General features: G+C 58.4%; 2 protein-coding genes across 2 annotated transcripts; one reads left to right on the forward strand and one right to left on the reverse strand.

Annotated features, from left to right (window-relative positions):
• Nucleotides 1-33: 33 nt before the first annotated feature.
• Nucleotides 34-4,950, forward strand: LOC111932197 (C-X-C chemokine receptor type 2-like). Its single transcript, XM_023931196.2, has 2 exons — nucleotides 34-1,661; nucleotides 3,552-4,950. The coding sequence occupies exon 2, from the start codon at nucleotides 3,557-3,559 to the stop codon at nucleotides 4,631-4,633; it is 1,077 nt and encodes a 358-aa protein (XP_023786964.1). The 5' UTR covers nucleotides 34-1,661; nucleotides 3,552-3,556; the 3' UTR covers nucleotides 4,634-4,950.
• A 1,057-nt stretch (nucleotides 4,951-6,007) lies between these two features.
• RUFY4 (RUN and FYVE domain containing 4) lies at nucleotides 6,008-14,485 on the reverse strand. The gene is made up of 12 exons (XM_023931197.2): nucleotides 13,339-14,485; nucleotides 12,473-12,568; nucleotides 11,467-11,528; nucleotides 10,627-10,733; nucleotides 9,893-10,018; nucleotides 9,516-9,622; nucleotides 9,218-9,361; nucleotides 7,534-8,587; nucleotides 7,351-7,457; nucleotides 6,609-6,755; nucleotides 6,368-6,499; nucleotides 6,008-6,292 (listed from the first exon to the last, which is right to left on the reverse strand). The coding sequence occupies exons 3-12, from the start codon at nucleotides 11,510-11,512 to the stop codon at nucleotides 6,190-6,192; spliced, it is 2,073 nt and encodes a 690-aa protein (XP_023786965.2). The 5' UTR covers nucleotides 11,513-11,528; nucleotides 12,473-12,568; nucleotides 13,339-14,485; the 3' UTR covers nucleotides 6,008-6,189.
• Nucleotides 14,486-14,798: the final 313 nt, after the last annotated feature.

A 14,798-nucleotide genomic window follows, 5' to 3' on the forward strand; every position in this document is an offset into this window, starting at 1 on the left:
CCGCTTCCGCTCTCGCGCCCGCGCGTCACTTCCGGCTCGGCGCCGCCGCAGGCACAGTCCCCGCCCCATGATGACGTCACAATAGCCCCGCCCCGTGGCCGGCGGGGCAGGGGTGTCCCCTAAGTGGGGTGGGACAGGGGGTGACAAGTGTGGTGCGACACGGGTGGGGCGCTCGGCCAGGGGGTGCTCATGGTACGGGCATCTCCGCCAGCAGCAGTGAAGCAGGCATATGGGATATGCCTACGGTGTGGAAGTCCCCAAAAGTGTGAGGTGTTCACTTCCACCCCCCCCCGCCCCCCATTAATTGAATACTCACGGTGTTGGGGGCCCCCGAAGCAGCAGGGTGCCCTTAGGATTATAGGGACGCTCTAGGAAGTAGCATGTGTGCCCCAGTGCATGGGGGTCTGTATAAGAATTGGTGCTCCAGGGATATGGGGGTGCTTACAGGGGAAAGTGGTATCTTGCAAAATGGATCATTTCAGAGCTACAGGGCCCCAAAAATGCGAGGTGACACAGGGAGTGGGGGTTTCCTAGAGGGGCTGTAATGGTGCCCTGGAGCTGGGGGTTGCCCAAAACTGGGTAGGTGTTCCCAGAGAACAGGAGTGTCCTTGAGTCTGTGGTGATACCCAAGGGATGTGATGGGGGCACTTACCAGGTGCTCCCAGGGAAGAAAGGTGCCCCAAAACCGTGGGGCATCCCTATGAGTGAGAAGCATGGAAAGATGTGAGGATGGGGGGATGCTCAAAAGGTTTGTGAGTGCCCCAGAGTAATGGGGGTTCATGGGGAATGCCCTTGTGTGCAGATTTCCCCTAAAAGCAATAGGGGTACTCAGAGCCACAGCATTCACTTAGTTTCTGGGGCTGCCATAGGGGCACGGATCTGGCGTGATTTTGCTTAGCCTGGCATGGCACAGCCAGGGCAGGAGGGACATGGGACTCCACTGTGGGGGGGTCGCCCCCAGCAACCCCCAACAGAGGGCAAGTCAGCCTTGCAGTCCCTCTGTGCACCCCCCAAACGCTGACACCACCCTTGCTCTATCAGTGGGGAAACTGAGGCACAGAACCCTGCATTGCCATCACTCACTGGCCATGGCCTCAGAGAGCATCTGCTCTCCTGGGGGAACTGCAGCACACAGGGGTACCTTGAAGGGGATCCCCTATGCACTGGGGGCCTGGGGACAAATTGGAGACCCCCACCTGGAGACCCCTGGGATGCACCATCGTAGGGATGACAATGAACCCCTGGGTGCTCCCCCAGTGCAGCGTGGCCTCGGACATCCTAGGACAGGAGGGTGACAGGGGGCTGCGGGCTCCCTTTGGCCTGGGAAAGACATCTGGGGGGATGAAGGAAGGGTCCTTTTGGCTGCCACTTCCGCTTCATGCTGGGAGAAGATTTTGCAACATTTCCTCCCCGGGCAGTATAAAGAGGGTGGTGGAGGAAAGGGGTACTGGGAGGCGGCAAGGCAGCCAGCGCAGGTGAGGGATCCTCTGGCTGGAGAAACCCCTGGGTCCGGTGCTGCCCTGCATCCCACCACGCTTTGTACCGGCGCCTTTTGGGGGTGACATCTGGATTTAAACCCGTGCCTGTGTGCTTCCCAGTGAGAAACAACTTAGGATCAGGAGAAGACCCCACATTTGAGGGGACGGCGACAGCAGCAAGCAGTGAGTCCATGGGGTGCGCCACTGGAGATTGTAGCTTTCCTTTGGAAAGCTTTGACAGCCCCATAGCACCCATCTGAGCACCTTCACATGGGGAGCAGGCTCGGGGCTCGGGTGGGTTGCTTCAGCTGCCCAAGAGGCTGTTTGGTACAAGGGTAGAGGGAGGTGGTGGGTGGGAGCACCCAAGCCTGTACTGAAGGCTCATCTGGGGTGCAAACCCTCCATAGTCCCCGGGGACATCAGCCTTGTGTGCTGCGGGGGAAAAGTGCCTGCTCCCATTTCCTTGCACAGTGATGAGCTGAGAGGATCCTTCCCCATGCAATGTCCCTCGTTCCTCCCCACTAGGAGCCCCCAGGGCCACCCCATTGTCCCCAGCCCTTCCAGGGTCAGGAGGGGAAATGGAATGCTGCTTGTTCCCCCATCTGGGCCAGCTGTGGGGTATCTGTGCGTGGTATACCCGGGGAATACCCTGTTCCAGAGGAACTAACAGAATTTTGGAGTGGGGAGGCAGAAAGCAGCAGCCAGAAATAGATGGAGGGGAAGCACTGGCATCAGGCTCTGCCCCATGACTGTGGCAGCCCCACTTGGGAGGACACTCCCCCATCAGCACTGGCAGCATCCCTGGTTGTGGTCCTTCGGGATGCTGATGCCTCAGCATCCCAGCATCACCACCCTGGCATCACCATCCCAGGAATTCCATCCCTGGATCACTACAGGAGGATACAGCAGAGGCAGGGAGAAATTTTTCTGGGCAGCAGCACCAGCCCAGCTGCAGCAGGGAATTCATACCAAGCAAAAGGGAAAAGTTGATTTGGATGGTTTGGGTTCAAACAGGGCTAGCTTGGAGCTGGGTGCCTCCAGCACTGGGAGGACTCAGCACCCCAAGCAGTCCTGGCATCTCCAAGACCTGGAGAGGTTGGGGGCTCGGAAATGGGACAGAGGGGTGACACTGGAGTGGAACAAGAGTCCAGATCCATTCTGGGAGAAGACTGAAAGGCAGTGGTCTTTGAGAAGGCAGGAACAGAGCAAGCTCACCATCTCTTTCATGTGAGGAGACAGAAAAAGTGACTGCCACCTGTAATTTCCCCATTGAGGCCAAACACAGGGGGACACAGCAGTGCCCAGCTGAGCAACAGGAAAACCAGAGATGTAATATTTCCAAAGCTGCCTGCAAAGTGTGACACGTCTTTCCGTCCGGGGCTTGAAACCACTCCTGCAGGAACGAGACCAGGAGGTGGAAGAAGGGCACAAAAACACCTTCAGACCTTTCTTGAGTTCTGCCTGCTTCAGGCACTGTGACCACAGCCTTACTGCTGTGGCAGTAAGGTGGCAGGAGGGGCAGCTCCGTTCCAGGCATCACAGCAGCAATGCTTGAGGGGGTGGAGAGGCTGGAGGGATACAGGGCTACTTGAAGAACTTTGGATGTGCCTGAGGGGCTCTGAGATGCCCAAAGAGCTGAGAGGCTTTTGAAAGACCCACAGTAAGCAGGGGAGCCCAGGGTTTCTGGAGGAGCCAGGTGTCTCCTGGAGGGATGTTATTCTACATTGATGGGGAAGCCCCCCAAACTGAGAAGAGGTGATCAGTCTATGGGGAACCCCTTCTTCCACAGGAGTCAGGAAAGGGACAGGATTAGGGTGAAATGCAGGAGACTGAGGTTTGCAGGGGGTGTTTTACAAGGGGGCATATGAGGAATAGTGTCTACCTGCAGCACTGACCATTACCTGGCACAGTGTGGATGCTGTGTCCTCCATCATGGTGGAGTGATGAAGGACCGCTGCCCACTGGTTGGAAGGGGACCTGGGGGACAATGTAAATGCCAGAGGACCTAGAGATGCTGTCACCCATGGTCCACAACATTGCCACCCCACACTCATGCAACTTTGTGCTCCACAGGCAAAATGGAGTCCTTGTCCTACAGTGGAGATTTCTCCAACATCTTATACCTTTACAACTACACCTATGACTACAGCACAGCCATGCCTGACACTGCTATTTCATCCTCTCCGTGCCGGCCTGAAAGCTCTGTCCTCAACAAGTACCTGGTGGTGGTGATCTACTGCCTCGTCTTCATCCTCAGTGTGGTGGGGAACGGGCTGGTGGTGCTGGTGGTGACCTCCAGCCACACCAGCCGCTCTGTCACTGATGTCTACCTGCTCAACCTGGCTGTGGCAGACCTGCTCTTCGCTTTGAGCCTGCCACTTTGGGCAGCCTACCGAGCCCACGAGTGGGTCTTTGGCACTTTGATGTGCAAAGCCATCTCCGTGCTGCAGGAAGCCAACTTCTACAGCGGCATCCTTCTGCTGGCCTGCATTAGCGTGGACCGCTACCTGGCCATCGTCTATGCCACACGGGCTGCCACTGAGAAGAGGCACTGGGTGAAGTTTGTCTGCCTGGGCATCTGGGTCTTCTCCATACTGCTCTCCCTGCCCGTGCTGCTCTTCCGTGAGGCTTTCCACTCACCCAACAATGGCACCGTGTGCTATGAGCGCATCAGTGGTGAGGAGACGTCCAAGTGGCGTGTAGTGCTGCGGTTCCTGCCGCAGACATTTGGCTTTGTCTTGCCCCTCCTGGTAATGCTCTTCTGTTATGGTGTCACCATCCACACCCTCCTACAGACCAAGAATGCTCAGAAGCAGCGGGCCATGAAGGTCATCTTTGCCGTGGTGCTGGTCTTCCTCATCTGCTGGCTGCCCTACAACATCACACTGGTGAGCGACACCCTCATGAGGACGCAGGCCATTGCCGAGACCTGTGAGAGGAGGAACCGCATCGACACAGCCCTCTCTGTCACACAGGTCCTGGGCTTTGCCCACAGCTGCATTAACCCTATCATCTACGCCTTCATCGGTCAAAAGTTTCGCAACAGCTTCCTCAAGATCCTGGCACAGCGTGGGCTGATCAGCAAGGATGCTGTTGCCCGCTATGGCCGCACCTCCTATGCCTCCACCTCTGGCAATACATCCACCACCCTCTGAGCCCTTTTGGGACCCACCCTTTGGGGTACCAGCAGGTCCCAGCACCCCACACAACTCAGCATCCTCATCCAGCCCCCTGGAATGTGGGTGGTGATGCCATGGGGATGGGCAGGGCCACCACTGGATGCTGGATCCCAACTGGAAGGGGGCTTGGGTGGCAGCTGGTAGGACCCCATTGCCAGGGAAGTGATGTCAAGTGTCCACCTTCCCTCTCTTTGGGACAAAGCCTGTGACCCTGGGGATCCTGTGAGACTGCTGTGGGGATGGTGTTTCTACCCAATGACCATCCAGTAATAAAGGAGTTGGTGGGTTGGTCACCCATGTCTGGCTTCTCTTTGCTATGGGAAGGGAGATCCCAGGACAGGGCCAGGACACCTCTCTGGGGACAGAGTCAAAACAGTGGTGCCTGCTGAGCCTGTCAGAGTGTGGGTAACCCTTCTTCCAGGACTGGGTTTGGCATCCTGTGCATCCTCACAGGGGATCCAAGCCCAGGTTTTGTTTCCTACAGCTCCCCAGACAAGTCCTGGCACTTTGATGGTACAGAGGGCTCTACAGGGAATCTATCCCATCTGGGGACAAAGTCATTCCCTTCCCAGCCCCAGTCTCAACCCCAGCAGAGCAAATCACTGTAAGATCTCTGAGCAGTCCCTCACACCAAGCCAGCCTTGTGACCCCTGCCTGAAGGGTGCCAGCACCCCAGGCACCCCTGCTCCCCCCAACCGTGGTGTCAGGACATTGTTGCGCAAAGAGCTGGGAACCTGTCCCTTACACAACTGGGATGTTTCCGCCCTGCCTTGGGCAACTGGGGCTGACACTTGACCGGGGTTGAGCAGATGAAGAAGGGACTGTGACCCTGCTGGCCACTCTGTGTTCCAGGCTTCAGGATGCCTGCCCCAGCACACCTGTGCATCTTTCCACTGGAGTCCCATACTGCTCCTCCACTGACCTTGATCCAGGCTCCTAGGGGTCCATAACCATGGGGACATCAGCGGATGTCACCCATGTGCTGGCTCATGGGTGGGTATGGGTGTCCCCAACACCCAGCTGGGAACCCTGGGGCCTTAGGGCAGAGCAGAATCAGTGGGGGTGCTGAGCAAGGACAGCCCTTTGCATCTTTGCATCTGAGAAACCTCTTGCCCAAGTGTTTCCTCGCAGCATGGTAGGAAGCCAGGGTTGTTGGCCAAGAGCTGTCTGCTCTCCCCACTGTGGGATGATGCAGACAGTGGCTCACCCTGGCTGCAGCTCGGACACCCTTTTAGGGGATGGATTCCCCGAAGGAGGACTTGAACAACTCCATGTCAGCATTCCCCACCCTGCACCCAACCCGAGTGTCAATCTGGCAGTGACTGAGAGATGACACGGAAACCACAGGGGTAGCAGAAATGAGTAGTTTTCCTCTTTGTGGACCAGCCGCAAGAAAGACACATGTCAAACCCAAAATGTTGGGCAGCAGGACCTGCATGCAGGCCCTGGACACCTGGGTACCCAATAAGTCCAAGAGGAGGCAGCCAGGACAGAAGGTGTCCCAGACACGGTGCCAGGGCTGCTGTCCCCGCTCACGTAGCTTGCGGTTGCCCTTGCTGGTAGCAAACCAGGCAGCAGCGGCCGTGCTTTCCCATGTCCACAGAGCACGTGTGGCACACCTTGCCCTGGCACAGCCTGCTGAGAGAGCAGGAGGTGAGAGCTGATCCCTGCACTGTGCCAGCGCCACCCCCGATTTCCCCCATAGCCCACCTGCAGCTGTACCGCCGGGAGAGGAGACGGAAATCCTTGCGGCAGCGGGCACACAACCCTGGGTCGCGGGGCACCGGACTGGGCATCGGGGTGTCAATGCCCTCTGTCTTCTGCCACAGGGCATCCTTCTCCCTGCGGGAGGGGACAGGTCGGCTCTGGATTTGCCTGGGCTCTGGTGCCCTCCTCTGGGCAAAGGGGTTGGGGTCCCCTTGCCCTTGCGCGGAGTCCCCGGGGCTCTCACCGCAGCAGCTCCAGCAGCCGCTCCTTCATGTCGCGGATGAGCTCCTGCTGCCGTGCCTGCTCGGCGCCGCGCGTCGCCTCCCGCTCCAGCGCCTCCCGCTGCGCCCGCTGCAGCGCCGATGCCCAGCGCTCACCGTCCTGCCGGGCCCTGGCACGGGGCAGCGGCGGCATGGTCCCCCTGTTTCTCAGCTGACCGTCTCCATCCCTCCATGCATGCGGATAAACCTCCCGCCGCTGGTTCTTCCCTCCCTCTCTGCCTCGCTCCCTCCCTCCTTTCTTCCCTCCCTTCTTTTCTCTGCTATTGCCCGTCCATCCTCAAGTTCTACCCCTATCCTCACAGCCACTGTGCCATCTGCCACCCATCCGTTTCCCCACTGTTCATCCATCCTTCCCCACATCTGTACCCCTGGCCTTCTGCCCACTCACCCCAAACTCATCCCTGTGTCTCTCCATCCACCGTCCCATCTCCATCCATTCATCCTAAATTGGTCCCTCTATCTACTACTGCCAAACCACTCCAACTCTCTCCCTACCTATCCCTCCACCTACCTATCAGTCCCAAATTGACCCCTCCCTCCAGTCCTCCCCCCTCAAATCCTTCCCTCCCTCCCCCTGCCAATTCCCAGCTGCTGTTTGGCTGTGTCCAAGCAGGACATCATTGGGGGCCCCAGGGGAAACCATGTGGCAGGTGGAGATAGGGAGGTCCCAGTGTGAGGTGATGGGTGGAGGGGTCCATGTCCTACCTGCTGAGCTCCTCCTGCAGCCGTGCCATCTCCTGTCGCTGTGCCTGGAGCTGCTGCCGGCTCTGCCAGTTCTCCTCCTGTGCTGTGGCAGCCAGGCTGGCCAAGCGCTGGAGCAGAGTGGGGGCTCAATCCTGGACCCCAAACCCACACCCCGCCACAGGATTCCCTTGGAATTTCCCATACCATGGCCATACTGGTGACCGTGCTTGGTTCTTCTTCTGTCTGGGGGGCTGCTGGGGGCTCCTGGGGACCACAGGCGAACTCCAGTGCCTGCTGCAGCACCTTCTCCACAGCAGCCACCTCATTTGAAGTACCAGCATCCTTCAGCATGTCCGTCTGTCCTGCCACCACCAGCGCTTCCTGGCATTCCTGCAGGCGTGAGGTCAGCACCGCCGCCTCCGCCAGCGCCTTGGCCAGCCGGGTACCCTGCTCCTCTGCCACCTCTTGCCAGCCCCGTGCCTCCTCCTGTGCCCGTGCCAGTGCCCCCGGGTCCCCTGCTGCCACTGCTGCCTCCAGTGCCCGCTGCAGGAAGGTGTTGGTTTCCCGCAGTGCCTCAGCCTCGCGTGCCCACAGCTGGGCCCGCTGGGCACTGTCCTCCTCCTGCTGCTGGTGCCGCAGTTCCGCCTGTGCCAGCCGCACTGCCAGCGCCTGTGCTGCCGCCTCATGCTGACCCAGCTCGGCCCTCAGCTGGGACACCAGAGCCTGCAGGGATTCCTCTGTCCCACCTGGCTGCCTGGGCACCAGTGACAGGGACCCCAGCATGCACCTTGTGCCAGTCGACAGTGGGGACATGCCAGACCCTCCAGCACCATCAGGCTGGGCTGCTTTGTCAGTGCCATGTGCATCCTCCAGTTCCTCTACATCTACATCCTTCATCTCCTTCTCATCCTTCTCCAGCTCTTCCTCCTTCTCTTCCAAATCCTCCTCCATGTCCACTTCCACATCCTCCACCTTCATCTCCTTTGTATCCTCACTGTCATCCTTCTCTACCTCCTCTTCATCCTCCTCTTCCATGTCCTTCTTCACTTCCCCATTGTCTATATTTTCCATTTCCACGCTCCCTGCCTGCAGGGCAGCCAAAGTGGGTGGGCACAGATGGGCTGGTGTCCCATGCAGCGCCACAGTGGGATGGCCAGTGCCATCGGACCATCCATGTGCCACAGTGCCAATACTGTCTGTCTGCAGGGCTGTCTTTGCTGGGCTGCTCCTGATCACCGGGCTGGGCCGTACCAGTGGCCTAGAGGGGACACAGGGCTCAGGACTAGCAGGTCACCCCCAAGGTGAACAGGCCATCACCACCCACCATTTAGGCTCCTTGGGCACAGCCAGCCTTTAGGAATTTAGGGGGCAGCAGGGCAGAGGGATGTTGGTGTCACCAGCCCGAGCACCCACAGAACATGTGGCACCCATCGACCCAAGCACGTGTGCTTGTGGCATTCCGTGCACACGAGCGTGTGAGCAGCACAACAGGGGTGAGTGTGCTGGAACAGCTGCATCCATGAGTGTCCCCCAACAAGCGTGCCTGGGGCAAGGGTGTGTAAGCACATACACGTGTCCCTGTGTGTCAGATGTCACAGTGTCATGGTGTTGCAGCAGGGATATACTTGGCAGAGGACGGCTCTGTGTGTGTACACATGCACGTGACATGTTTGCAGGCACAGGCAGAGTGTGCATGCTGGTGCCACTGACTGTGCCCTCCTGGGGCCACATATGGAGAGCTGGCACATCTGGAGTGTAGTGTGGGGTCTAGGGCAGTGGGGCAATGCACATGTGCTTCTCTGTGATGCTAAGCCCCAGGTGTCTCTGATGCCCTCAACACCACCAGTGCTGCCAATGCCCCTGGTGCCCCCAGTGTCCCCAGGCTCACTCAGAGAACATGGGCCAGGCGGTGTCCAGGTCATCCCTGTACAGGGCCAGGTGGAAGGTGACACAGTCCAGCTCATAGAGGCTGCCCAGGATCTCTGCTCGCCGTTTGGGACTCAGGAAGGGGCTGCGGGCGTAGTACCACTCGCTGCAACCACAAAACAGGCTCATGCATCCCTCTATGCCCTGGACAGGTACATATGCCAGCAGCACCTTTGCTGACTGGGTGCTGCAGGGCACTGCCCACCCTGGCCATGTCCCCCACCACCATGAGCATCCCCTCACTGTGCCCCTGCTCTCACCAGAGACTCTCAGGGTCAAGGAGGCAGAGCTGCAGGGACTCTGCCAGCTGCCGGTGCACCAGGCAGTACCGCAGAAAGGCCCGGCCCCTGCCCACAGGGGTCTTCAGCTGAGGGAGAGAGGGGGTTATCGACCCCTGTCACTCCAGTCTGCCCCACACCTCCCACACAGCCCACGCAGGGGGAAAGAGGGTCCCCAGGGCTAGGGCTGGGGTGCAGTGGGGGATCCCAGGGGGGACAAAACTGTTTATAGTACCAGTGGACAAATGCTTGGTGTCCAAGTGAGTGTGTGCCTGTGCACAGGTGCATGTGCACCCACAAGCTGGAAAAAGCCTGTGTGTGTGCACAAGTCCCTGGGTATCCCAGCAGCCCGTGCTCACCTTGTCCAGGGAAGTGACAAAGTGAATGCCTTCATGCTCCTGCCGGCACCGTGCTAGGCCCTGGCACAAGAAGTCCCAATAGTCCTTGCGCTGCCCAAAGAAGCTCCTCTTCTCCTTGAGGTCAAACTGGCAGAGGTATAAGATTGGACTTTCTTTTTTGAGGGTGTCCCTGTTTCCCCCAGCCTGTACCCTGTAGGGCTGGAATCCAGCTAACTCCCCCAACAGGGTTGGTCCGGGTGTCCCTCTCTTCACTGGCTCCATACCTCAATTTCCCTTTTGCGGCACATGTAGTTACACATGTGGACAAGGGAGAGCCTGGTCCAGGGCCAGACTGTCGCCCTGAAAACTCAGCTTTTGAGCTTGCTAACATAGTTTTCTAAGGACTTTCCCAGGACAGTAACTGCAAACATAGATACGTGTACATTCTTTCCGTGATGAAAGAAACATGTCTTACACGTCTTGTGATGGGCATCTCTCATGGCCAGTGCAGTGAGAAAGTGTTATCCTGACCATCCAATCCCTGGCCGTGGTCAGAAGCCTATAAATCCTGGGAAGAAAAATAAACTTTCTCTTCTTTTCACCACACCTCGACCTGTGTCCGTGTGATCTATTCATCTTCAGCGGCAACACCAGACAATGCTGGGTGGGGTTATTCCATCCCCTGAATGGTTAACACAAGGTCCCTTCTGCTCTCAGCTGTGCCTAAGGGGAAACGAGGGAGGGAGCAGCAGTACCTGGAGGAGAAACTCTAGGTGGGCACAGAGGCTGTGCAGCTCCCGGCTCCCGTCTGTCACCGGCAGGTTCTGCTCCTGGTAGCGGCATTTCAGCTCGGCCACAGTCTCTGTGGGATGGCAGGGCTGGGCTGGCATGGCACCCTCTCCCATCCTACCCCTCTTCCCACTGCCTCATTCCTGGCCTCAGGGATTTCTGATGGTGGATAAAACCATAGAGTCATAGAATCTAAGTTGGAAAAGACCTCCAAGACTGAGTTCAGTCATTGACCCAGCACTTCCAAGTCCACCATTAAACCATGTACTATGCCACACCTACACATCTTTTAAATATCTCCATGGGTGATGACTCCACTACTTCCCTGTGTAGCCTGTTCCAATGCTTGATAAACATTTCCATGAAGAAATTTTTCCTAATATCCAGTCTAAACCTCCTGGCACAACTTGAGGCCATTTCATCTTGTCCTAACCCTTGTAACTGGGGAGAAGAGACTGACTCCTCCCTGTCTACAGCCTAATTTCAGGTAATTGTAGAGAGTGATAGGATACCCCACAGAGCCTCCTTTTCTTCAAAGAGAAAGAGGAACTTGCCCTGGGATGAAGGAGGGGAGCAGGAGAAGCAAGGAGCATGGCCACCTCCTGGGCACTGCTGGTTCCCAGGGGCTGGCAGTGAGGATGGGAGCAGGCAGCAGTGGCAGGGTTGGCAGGGGGATTCTCTGGAGCACGTGTGGCAGTGACACCCACCGCTGCCCACGACTTGGGTGCAGGAAGGGATCTGGCATGGCCAGGATGAGATGTGCCATGCAGGGAACACGCTGGCAGGGGACTGGTTGGCACACTTACTCTGCAGGTCCTTGATGACACGGCTGAGCTCCCCTTCCCCTGCCATGGCTGTTCACAGGGATCTGCAGAGGCAAGGGCAGTGATGAGAAGTTCTAGGCTGGCACTGCCCTGGCACCCCCAAATTCTCTGTCCGAGAGAGGGTCTGCCCCCCCAGCTCTATCCCAGAGCTGCCTGCTGTTAAGAGGTGAGAGGGGGTAGGTTTAGGCACCCCTTTCCCTGTCCATATTCCCCCACTACATAGGCCAGAGCAGATGGGGCAGACAAAGGTGTCCCTTCCTGCACCCTCTTAGTTGTCCATGTGCCCTGCCCCTGTACATCCTCAGCCTCTGCTCCCATTCCCTGGGGAGTTCCTGGGGCTGAGCCCACCACGTCCCTAGTGTTTTCCTGTCCTTATCCCTGTCCCTGTCTGCTGGGATTCAGGATGTGGGTTTGGCGCAGGGGAAGTGCTGCTTTTGCTTCTGCTCTCGCTTCCCTCACTCACATCATGAACAGTGAGGGGGGTCCTGGGTGGTTGAGCAAGGGGGCACACCACCCCTGACATGCAGCCCCCTAAGCTCAGCTCCCTAGGCAGAACCCTCTGGCACAGCATGTTGTCTGCACGGCTGGCATGGGGTTTGGGTGAGCAGTGGACATGAGGTGGAGCCCACAGGGCACAGTGCAGCAGAGTGATTTTAGGGTGGCTGGAAGCTTGGGACAGGGTGAGGGAAATAACCCATGGAGGTGGCAGGACTGTGACTTGTCACTGTGGCTGGTGTCTGGATGGTGTGTGGGGGTGCCCAGCAGGGTGCACATGCACTCACAGGAGTGGGTGCACCGGTCTACCCAAACGTGCCCAAGTGTGTGAGTGCCCTGTGCTCTCTCCCACGGCAGAGTGAGACAGCAGGACACAAATCTCAGGCTACCTGCGCTACCATTCCAGTGTCCTTGAGAGACCTTGGATGAGCTATCTTTGCATCTGCCCACCCTACTTGTACCTCAGTTTCCCCTGGGAAGAGAAGCCCCTTACCTGTGTCCGGGGTGCCCCGAGGTGGTTGCTGAGTGCTGCGGGTGCGCTGGCATGTCCCCGTGGCCACGCTGTGCCTGCCTGCTTCTCCTTTTGTACCTTGGGCAGGAGGAAGTGTGGGAGGTCGGTGGGGCTGCAGAAGCCACAGCCTGCCTGTCCCACATCACATCAGGCACTGCAGTTTAGCCCCCAGCACCTGGCTCCCTGTTTTGGGGGGTGCAAGTTCGGGGGAAAGGGTCAGCAAGGCTGGCCCCCCTATGTAGCTTTTGCAGGGGCAGAGGAAGGACAGTGTCAGGCATGGGGGGGACCCTGATGCTCTCCAATATTAATGGAAATTTGAAATATTTTGAAGAACCTGCCTGCAGTTTTTGTGGAGGGGATCCAGGACCCGTACTCTGCTAGAAGCAACCAGCAGGAGAACCTGGCACAGAGGCCACCCCTGTGCACAACAGTCCCTGGGCACAGAGACCCCTGCAGGAGCTGCAGCCCCCCCCCAGCAAGAACCACAACCCTCCCCAATCATCTGGCCTCCACATGGGGGCTACACCCAGAGCCAGTGTGTAAGCTCTTTCCAGAACATTCTGGATAAGGCTCCCTCTTGCTAGGGAGCCCCCGGCCCAGCAGTGTGCCTCATTCACTGTGCCTGGACCCCTGTACTGTGTCAGCCCTGTCCTGCGGGCTCCTTCTGGACTGGGTACTGAAAAACCCCTGTGGAGGGGATGTCAGAGGTGATACCAGCCCATCCCACCAGTCCAGGCAGGAGGACCCACTGTCATCCCACTCCCCACCATCATCTTGGTGAATGGCCACAGCGATGCCCATGTCCCATCCTCTGCCATGCCCCTCCTTGCAGCACACACTGTCCCTACCTGTGCCACCTGGATGTCTTGGGGGACACCCGCGTCCCCCTGGCCAGGCCTCGCTCCGCACCAAAGTGAAAGTAGGAAGTGATGGTGAGTGGGAGCCTGGGCCTCCCAGCAGCCTCCCGTCTCTTGGGTGGGTGTTGGCCTGTAGGTGCAGCTGGAGAGCATAGGGGAGCCAGTGGCAGTACTCGGGGTGACCTCAGCCTCCTCAGCACCCCATTGGTCTGTGCCACCCTGCAGTGTGTGGCACTGTGGGCATGGGGCACAGCACCCCATATTGGATAGGGGTATGGGCAGGGTGTTGGGTGGCAGTGGAGCATCAGCCCACTGTGCTGGGGTTGTGTGTGTGATTGCACGTGTGTGTGTGTGTGTGTGTGTGTGTGTGTGTGTGTGTGATTGCACGTGTGTGTGTGTGTGTGATTGCACGTGTGTGTGTGTGTGTGTGTGTGTGTGTGTGTGTGATTGCACGTGTGTGTGTGTGTGTGTGTATGTATGTGTGTGTGTGTGTGTGTGTGATTGCACGTGTGTGTGTGTGTGTGTGTGTGTGTGATTGCACGTGTGTGTGTGTGTGTGTGTATGTATGTGTGTGTGTGTGTGTGTGTGATTGCACGTGTGTGTGTGTGTGTGTGTGTGTGTGATTGCACGTGTGTGTGTGTGTGTGTATGTATGTGTGTGTGTGTGTGTGTGTGTGTGATTGCACGCGTGTGCAAGTTGTGCGAGCACAGCTGTGTGGCTGCATGTGTGGGTGCAAGCTGTACATGTGTGGCTGCTGTGGCTGCGAGGCTGAGAGGGCACCCTGAGTGCCCTTCACTGCACCCACCCATGTGCCCCGTGCCAGGCCCTGCAAGGGAAAGACCCCAAGTCTTGCAAGTCCCTGCTCGCTGTGCCACTGCGGCAGCCTGGCAGCAGGGTCCCCTCTCCCTGCCTCAGCCAAGGGCCAGGGCGGGGTGCTGGGGACTGGGGGGGGTAGAGAAGACTCTCACCCATCCTTGGCGTGGGTGCAATTCAATTAACGAGGCCTGGCCCTGGTTCAGCACAGCCAATAAAGCTAATGGCCCCGCACAGGCCTGGCGCTGCCCGCCAGGGTGGGGGGGGGAAGCCGGGGGCCATCTGCTAATTAAATGGAGGTGGGGGACCATGGAGCCAGCAGTGATGTCACCTCCCTGAGGCTTACTGGCCCCCTCTGCCCGCCAGCCCTCTGCCCCCCCCAGAGTGCCAGACAGAGCTGTGGGGGACAGCCATGAAGTGTGGGGGACCACCCAAACTTCCTGCACCCCACCCTGATGCTGCTGCTTGTTAGGAAGCTCCCCAAGGCAAATGCAATTAGTGCCCATGCCTGGCATGGCTGCTGCCCACGCTTGGCACCAGCAGCTGCCCCGTGGGGATGGGTCCTTGCCCGGCATCAGCACGGCATCCTGGCAGCATCCAGGGGTGCTGCTGCCTGCTCCTCTTGGCACTGCCTCGAT

The sequence above is a fragment of the Cyanistes caeruleus genome, chromosome 7 (assembly GCF_971803275.1).
Source record: "Cyanistes caeruleus chromosome 7, bCyaCae1.hap1.1, whole genome shotgun sequence".
Classification (NCBI taxonomy): domain Eukaryota; kingdom Metazoa; phylum Chordata; class Aves; order Passeriformes; family Paridae; genus Cyanistes; species Cyanistes caeruleus.

Coding starts and splice junctions, on each gene's coding strand:
- LOC111932197 (XM_023931196.2), top strand. CDS start 3,557: ATGGAGTCCTTGTCCTACAGTGGAGATTTCTCCAACATCTTATACCTT.
- RUFY4 (XM_023931197.2), bottom strand. CDS start 11,512: ATGGCAGGGGAAGGGGAGCTCAGCCGTGTCATCAAGGACCTGCAGA. Junction 9,623..9,892: donor TTGTCACTTCCCTGGACAAG/GTGAGCACGGGC, acceptor TCTCTCCCTCAG/CTGAAGACCCCTGTGGGCAG. Junction 9,362..9,515: donor CTTGACCCTGAGAGTCTCTG/GTGAGAGCAGGG, acceptor TTGTGGTTGCAG/CGAGTGGTACTACGCCCGCA.